Source organism: Dipodomys ordii, unplaced genomic scaffold, assembly GCF_000151885.1.
Source record: "Dipodomys ordii isolate 6190 unplaced genomic scaffold, Dord_2.0 Scaffold31, whole genome shotgun sequence".
Lineage (NCBI taxonomy): Eukaryota > Metazoa > Chordata > Mammalia > Rodentia > Heteromyidae > Dipodomys > Dipodomys ordii.
The window spans coordinates 9,190,315-9,198,752 of record NW_012267247.1 but is presented as its reverse complement, the minus strand read 5'-3'; the positions used below and the strand labels follow the sequence as shown (position 1 = coordinate 9,198,752).

The following is an 8,438-nucleotide window of genomic DNA, read 5'->3' as shown; positions in this document are numbered from 1 at the left end:
AACAGAATTGAAATATCATGTATGTTAAATCATCACCTATTTTATAAAGGGAAGCTGCCAAGTTCATAATGACAACTATAAGTTTTCTGAAGTTCTTTCTCTTTTTCTTTGAGATAGGATTTTGCTCTGTTGCTCATGATTGTCTCTAACTTACAGGGTCAAGCAGTCGTAGACAGCCACTGTACCCGGCCTAAAAATTCTTAAAAGCTTAAATTATGCCATTGGTAATGAGGACTGACAGTTGTTTTCACTGAAGGAAGAGCCTTTTAGATCATTTTCATGAAAATGTCTGCCAGATCCCCAAAATGAATGAGCAGTGTCTCAGTTTTTTCTTCAAGCAATGATGGGGTTGCACAGAGCAGAAGCTAGTTCAGCTGGCAACTCAACAACTTTTGTACAAGTTTGTAGGCTCTGGGTGCAGCTGTGGGACAATTCCTACAGACAAAGAACACTAGAGACAGATACTGAAAGGTTGAGAAACCAGTAACCTTTACTGACCCATAAAGGACCTTGTTCCTTTTACACATCATGACTGTTAGCAGTGCAAATACAGTAATTGCTGGTATAGTCTACGGCTATAGCTGAGCCATACCTATCTCTGGTTTTATGACATCACTGTGGATGTCAATACAGTGAATAAGGTTTTATCAAACACAATTTGACCATTAAAGCTATCCAGAAAGAACTAGGTCCAAGAGCACACTCAGAACCACTCAGTGTTACAGACACTTCATTATATGCACCTTTATTCCCAGTTCAGACACAACCAAGTCTGTTACTTACCTCCTATAACAACATCCTTCCTCTTCAGGCCATGCAGCCCCTAATAAAATTGGGTCTTTGCTACCTCCTAGTACAAAGGTGTGGGAACGGCTAACTTGAGACAGATCTTTTTCTAAATGTGTGAGTGTATCTTTAGTAGAGGTAGTTACCAGGAGAAAGACTTGCCAGACTGTCTCAGAGGGTTTTTTTTTGGGGGTGGGGGTGGGGAGGGTGGAGTAGTGAAGAAAAGAGCCTGTCCCAGTTGGTCTTCTATCATGGAGTTTAGGGCCCTAATCAATAAGATGTTGTACAAGATCTAGTTTAATGCTTCCAGTAACTTAATGTGCCACAAAATCTCTGTAGAAAAAAAAAACCAAGGAGCTGGGAAGGTGGCTCAGTGGTAGAGCACTTGCCTTGCATGCATGAGGACCTGGGTTCAATTCCTCAGCACCACATAAGAAAAAAGCCGGAAGTGGCTCTGTGGCTCAAGTGGTAGAGCGCTAGCCTTGAGCTGAAGAGCTGAGGGACAGCGCCCAGGCCCAGAGTTCAGGCCCCACCACCGGACCCAAAAATAAAAAACAACAACAACAAAAATTGCTCATCCTGGGTGTTTAAATTTCAGTGTTCTTTAGAAAGTGAAGGGGAAAAAAAGCTACTATACCCAAGTATTCAAACATGGTCTGTCTCAGAAGAGCATGTCTCAGGCATCTCTGATTTGTATGGATACACTCTGTCCCACTAGATTGAGACTGGGATACTTAAGAAGGCAACAGAGACAACCTTCCACAGACAGATGGGACTTTAGCTTTGGGCTCCTGAATACTATCTATACCCCCACAGACTGTCTCTGCAGAGAGGTGAAGCCAGGACACTCACCTCTTCAGCCACGGAGTCCCTGTAGTATCTCAGGCTCTGATCAGCCAGGACAAACCAGTGCTTCTTCCACTAAAAGGGAAGAAAGAGAAACTCAGCTACCATGCAGCATGCTTGCTGCTTCAGGGTGATCTGCAGTCGAGTCCTGGGGTCCTCCAAGAGTATAGGTAAAACAGAGGGCAGTCCAGACTGCACAGGGCAGACAGACACCAGGCAGTCATGCACTAACAGCCTTAGGAAGGCTTGCTAAGCTGCGGCTCTTCTGTGAAGAGGCAGTAGAGAGTGGGTGGGCCTTGACTGGGGCTCTGTGACCCATGGTGGTGGCATGGCTGGTGAGCAGTGCTCCTCTGTGAAGAGGCAGCAGAGAGTGAGTGGGTGGGCCTCAGCTGGGGCTCTGTGACTCATGGTGGCGTATTTGGTGACCAGTGCTTTGCAGGCCTCCATTCAAATTCCAGATGTTGCAGACCACAGCTGGCCCATCACATAGAAAGGTGGCCGTGAAAAAGAGCAGAGAACGACAGCCACTTGGCGGGCTCACCAAAGAGGCACATCCCACTACACCAGCAGGAACGAACTAACCCGCTAAATTCTCAGTCTTCACTGTGAGTAGCAAGGAGGGGAACTTGAATCTTCAGGCAAAGCCAAGGGAATTTGATACAGAAAAGGGAGGAGAGAAAGAGAGAGAGGATTTTTTTGTATGATACGTGGAAAGCAGGGCAGGAAGTTCCAAACTTCTAGGCCAAAGATCCAGAAAGCTCCTTTATGCCTTCTTTGGATGCTTAGTTTTCCAGCCTAGCTCAGGGTCAAGGTGAGGCTGACAGGCCTAACCACAAATGGCTTTAACTACTTGAATTTAATGGCTAGAATATACCACATTTACTATCCACAGAGCCTAATGGTGGCACTGCAGCTGAGCTGTTCTCTCAGACTCAAGCTCTAGATTTGTGTATGGAAACACAAGCTAGCTCCATAGCCAGAGGCCTCCCCTGTTCCTGGGAAAACCCAAGCCCCTGGAGAACTTTTAAGAAAGGCCACACAGTTGAGGGCTAGTGTGTAGAATGTTGTGGGATGTTTCCAAGGCCTGAGGCTGAGAGGTGTTGCCACCACTGTGGCAAAAGGAACCTTACACTTGCACTGTGAGCAAGTGGAAGGCCTTGCCATAGTCTTGGTCTATGAGACAAGCATGTGCAGCAGAAGGTAGGAAGACAGAACCAGGGCTCACAGACCCCACTAGAGATAAGCTCACATCTGTTACCCAGCATTCACAGCCCCAAGTTGCTCCCACTTACCTGCCCATCCTCATACTGCTTGGTTAGCCAGCCTTTCTTGAAATTCAGCAGGTCGGGCTGAGGAAGAGAGAAAAGAATAGCTCATAGGAAAGCCTCATGGCATCCCAATTATAGATAAAGCATGTCTGATGGAGCTGACATGGCTGAGACATTTTTATCTAGATGAAGTGGCACCAGGAGCAGAAGTTTCTCTATTTGTCAGACAAGTTTGTGCACCTTCCCTTACTGTGTTCTGTGATGCTGCATATGTCTTTAAGGAAGGAAATGCCAGGCAAAGGGAGAATGGCATGGTCTTATTTGCCCTAGGCAATGGCAGCACAGGCTGCCCAACTGCCCCAAACATCTCTGCTCTGAGGTAGATGTCTATACTGGGTTCACTGTATAGCCTCTCTGGGGGCAGAGCACAGGCTCAGATGTAGAGTCCTTGAGGACTGTACATAAAGGGGCACATCTGCAGCAAATGACTAAAGACAATTCCAGAGCCTCTTGAAGGTATAGGAAAATACAAGTGAGGCAGAGATCATGTCAATATGAAGGAACAGCAGCAAAAGCACTGTTCAGACCCTCAGGCTACGCCTCAAGAGGAAGTGAAGTCTCCATTCCCCATAAAAAGTAGGATGGCAGATAGGAAGGTCTGGACCTGCCAACAGGACCTAAGTAGAATGTCATCTGTTTCCCACTCATCCTGCTCAGACATACCTGGGACCACTGCACAGCCTGGGAGCTCATGGCATTAGGGCACCCATATCCTACTCAGCTGAGATGTTCATCTACCACACAGTGTGCCTATGTGGTCAGGTTCCACAGACACCAACTAACGCTTCTGTAGCCCCAAGTATTCTCTGCTTTCCACAGCCATCTTGATCAGAAATGCCTTTGAATCCTTTTAGTATTCCAGAGACAAGGTGTGTTTTAGGAGAATAAGTGAGAAGTGAAAAGACACCAGGATAATGTTCTAAGAGCTCCTATTCTGTCACAAACAGTGGACTACTGTTTGGCCAAAGCTGACTACAATGATGAGAATTCCCTCTGTGAAATCCTACTTTAAGTCCCACTTTAAATCAAACAGTACTTCTGCCAGAGTTGTTTGAAGTACCAACAGTGAGAGATTAGGATGCCTCAGCTCAGAGACCTTTAAAGAAGAAAAGTCCCATTTAGGTGCAAACAGCTGTGGTTGCTGCCTAAGACTTGTGATGAAGGGCTGCTCTCTGCCTCTGTCCAACCTGATGAGCTACAGATCTGTAAGCAATAAAGACTCTTAAAACTTTCTGCTATGGTTGTGTCACTGCAGCCTTGGTGGACCCAGGGAACAGTGCAGGTGGGTCCCAGATAATCTTTTCTCTCTGGGTCTCTGATTGCTTCTGGAAACAATGGCTACTGACAGAGAAACAGCTCTGCCTTGGGGATGAGAGTTGGAGAGCAGATTCAGTCTCTTCAGGACACTGGAGACAAAGAGTGCCGAAGAATCAGGCTGGCATGCTGAGCCTAGACACCATTTTACTCACTCTAATTGAGCAGTTTCTACTGAGCTCCATAACAAGTGGGAGGACCTAGGAAAAGCCTACTTTCCTTCATGGCATAACTCTTGAACAAGACAAACTCCTAGGACATGGCTCCTGCTCTGAAATGCCAAAAAAACAACATCCAAAATAAGAAGAGCAGAGGGTCTGTGGCTTGACGCTTAAAAGTCAGATTTCTCTTCTGTGGCCAAGATGACTTGTGCTTAGGATGCCATGTAGCCCCCAATTCTGCTGAGCCTAGAGGGGAAGAACACAGGATCTGCTTCTGACAAGCTGTGGGTCAGCAAGTGGGGCACTCACAGACATGATGGCCTGCGCACAGAGAGATGGCCAGAATGGACAGATGGACACTGACAGACAGCAGCCCACAGTGGTCAGAAACATCAGTGGCCACAGTGGATCTTCAGAGAACTTGGCATGTGGCCTAGGCTCACCGTCATGGAGGACTCCGTGGACCTCCTGTCCAGTGACTTGGCTCTTCGGTGTGGAGACAGGGGGGAAGCCGAGGCATCTGAGAGAGTAGCAGTGGGGGCTTCGCTGGTGAAGTCCTGTAGCAGAGAGCAGCCGCCCATCAGTACAGCCTGAGGCAGCTCAGGCAGGCACAGGGGTGGCAGCTGAATGGTCAATCATCCCTTACTGAACAGGAAGGTGCCTTGCTCCCAGTGAGGGACAACACTCTAAATAGGCCCCACTACAGGTTGGGGACAACCTGGGTCCTGGGATATTCTGGGCAGTAGAGAAGATTTTTCTTTTGGATGCCACTCACCATCACTGTCCTGGTCCCACCCTATTTTCTAGCTTCTTGGGACCCAGAAGGGCCAGGGGGCATCTCATGAGCAAGAAAGAAACCAGGGAAGGACTGAGACAAAGCAGAATACAGAAGAGGCAGGTTGGCAGGCACATGCCTAGGAGGAGGACTGCGAGGTTGATGGATCTAATAGACTCAGTAGAGAAATGAGGGCATGGCTGTCACTTGAAAGACAGGAAAGAAGATCTGATGTTCAGTTGTGTTGGTGGACTGTCTCAGAGAGGAAAAGAAATGCTAGTTATGACCTGGGACTTGAAAATTAATTCAAACATCCTCTAGTAGGGAAAGATGAAATTGTAGACGAAAGAGGCAGAAGACAGCTTGCCTCAAGAAGCTCAGTAATGAGGGTAACAGGGCAGAGCAGAGGCCTGGAAGAAGCAATATTCCTTGCATGTGGGGCACTTCAAGTGCTTAGGGTAGTGTGATGCCCAGACCCCCAGCCACCTCTGGGAGGCCCATTTGGACCTGGGTGCCCTGATCCCAAGAGCTCACCCGCTTCCTAGGGAAGGTCCTCTTCTCACTGCGGCCCTGGCGAGTATCACTTGATGGGGAGGGCATGGCTGATGCATTGGTCTCCATGTGTTCTGCTTTCTCAATGTCTAAAGCCTCAAATTTCTCAATTACCTGGGACCTCCTGCAAGAGAAGACACAGGGCTGGCTAAGACCAGAGAATCCCATGTTCCCAAGATAGGCTTAATCTTGATTAAAATGGGCTCTTGCAGCTTCTCCCTATACCTGGCCTATCCCATTGGTTCCCTGTGCCAGTTTCCTCCAGCCTCCAACAGGTGCTGACCAGGCTTCAAGCACAGGCTTAGACAACCCAAGCTCCATTTGTAACCCCTTTCATGGCAGGCTGGAGCACTTCAAACCATGGCTCTTCCCTGACAGGCCTGTGCCCAGCCCTGCTCCCATGCTGAAGGCCCCTGAGGCTTTGTGGTGCTGATTCATGTGGCACTCACACACCTTGGCACCTCGCAGCAGTCCTCAACCAGAGACATAATCAAAGGACAATCACTATCTCTGCGTACATTGCACTTTTCCACAATCACAGTACAGTCTCACCCCAAAATGTCCAAATTTTAGCAAGGAAAAGACCCATGAATTAACATTATTTCTGCCAACATTTAAAAGGAATCAAAAACCAAATTAAAAACAAAGCAGGTTGATTTCATGTAATAGGGTTGGCGGCCTCATCAGGTGGTCTGCTGCTGAGACGAAGCTGAGATGAGAGCGAAGCAGGTGGAGGAGGCGTGAACGCCACAGCGACACAGCAGAGGGCGGAGAGGGCAAGACCTGAAAGAAAACAAGGCTGGAAAATGAATGAACAGAAAAGGGTCTGCTTTTAAAAATCAAATAATGGTAAATCAAAATTGTTCAAAGAATTAAAGCAGCAAAAAACCAAAGTGATCGTTGAGGAAGGAGAAAAATACCCATGATTATCCCAGTGTGAGGAGTCACCATGGTGGGTGGGGTTAGGTAGGAAGGCTGTGGGCTGTCCTGGGGAGGGAGGTAAGATGATTGGAATTTAGACTTAAGACTTGTCAGGACACCAGTCTCCTCACTGAACCTGGGGCTACCTTGGTCTCCATTCTTAGGGAGCGTGTCACTTTTATTCTGAACAAGTGGCCTAAAAATCAGGGGAAGCAATGCAGACCACCCTTCTAGAAGACTAAAACCTCTTTACAAAGAAAGAGGGCTTGGGCCCTGGAATTCTACCCCTTGTCCTGAGGCAGCTTTTCTTTAAGGGTTAGTGTATCCACCTCCAAAGGCCCCTTCTTCCAGGGAGGCAGAATTCTACTGGTAAAGCTCAGGAAGGCACACAGGTGCTTTGCTTCCTCCCACAGCATCTTCTTCAGAAAGAGGCTCATGCCAGGCCAGCCAACTGCACCCACAGAGAAGGCGGTGCTAAGAGGAGCAGGAGGAGGTGGGTTGTGAGAGCAGGAAGCTACCAAGAAGCTGCCAGATCACCATGCACAAGGGAAAGCTTTATGTGCACCGAGGCATCTAGCAGAACCAAATTGCTGCCATCAATGGGCCTTAGTGCTGCTGCTCCATCTGGCCTAAGAGCCCTTCCACTTGACTTGGAGGCCTCAAAGGCCCCAGGACAGCACTGAGGCCAAAGTGCATGCTGTAGACCCACAGAGCTCCAGGCAAAGGAGTCAGAGCAGAAAACAGGCAGCCATTTGTTATGACAGCTCCACACACATTCTAGATGTGAAGACCACAGGCTCAGGCAACCTCTGCCATAGCTCACTATGCAGAGTGGGTGGTGTGACAGCAAGCACACTACTCAGGTAGAACTGAGAACAAATGCTGTCTGCCTGCTGTAGTGGTGGGATTCTCAAGGCACTTCACACAGGACCATGGTTTCCTTACTCTCAGCAGCCAGACACAACTCTGGCTATCCAAGAAACATTTGCAAAAGACTCTGGAAATCTGAAGAGCCGACACTTGAAGCTCAGGGCCCACTGTGATCAGACAGGATTGCTTACTATCTCAGCTGGGGCTTGTCAAAAAACTGGCTCCATGATCAAGACAGCTGTGGCTGATTTCCTGCCACTCTGGAGACTGAGCTAACTACTAGGGACAGGATCCACTCTGATGCAGGGTGGTCTACCCGGGATCTGGTGAATGAGCCTTTCAGAGTAACAACAGCCAGTTAGAGATCATTAGGATCAGTGAGAAAGGGACAGTTATAGGGTTAGTAGGTATAGGCAAATCAAGGGTGCAAACACAAGCTAAACCCATCCCGCTGTGGCAAAGAGCATGCTAGAACCAAGCCCCAGAGATTGCATCTATCCCAGGCAGGTAAATAAGAATGAGTTTAAAATTAATCTCTCCAAGAAGCCAAGCGAAGCAGGTATGCAAAATGTTAATTCTGTGGTCTGGCACTAATACAGGACATGGCTGATCTCACTCTGGAGTTATGACACACAGCCTGCTCATCAGCCAGTGCAGTCTCCCCTGCCCGTTCTGTCAACCTCCTCAATCATTAGTGTAATTTTTAACTTACAAGTTGATTAAATGCTTTAAAGAATGGGACCTCTGGGCTGGGAAGGTGGCTCAGAGGTAGAGCGCTTGCCTTGCATGCCTGAGGCCCTGGGTTCGATTCCTTAGCACCACATAAGCAAAAAGAAAAAGCCAGAAGTGATGCTGTGGCTCAAGTGGTAGAGCGCTAGCCTTGAG

General features: G+C 48.1%; 1 protein-coding gene across 1 annotated transcript in view; it reads right to left on the bottom strand.

Annotated features, from left to right (window-relative positions):
• Positions 1-8,438, bottom strand: part of Mprip (myosin phosphatase Rho interacting protein) — a 202,192-nt gene that overhangs the window by 40,429 nt on the left and 153,325 nt on the right. The window contains exons 11-14 of the mRNA XM_013016338.1: positions 5,745-5,886; positions 4,879-4,992; positions 2,925-2,981; positions 1,633-1,707 (exon numbers count right to left, since the gene is read on the bottom strand). Of these exons, the coding sequence (XP_012871792.1) occupies positions 1,633-1,707; positions 2,925-2,981; positions 4,879-4,992; positions 5,745-5,886 (388 nt within the window). The remainder of the gene's footprint in view (positions 1-1,632; positions 1,708-2,924; positions 2,982-4,878; positions 4,993-5,744; positions 5,887-8,438) is intronic.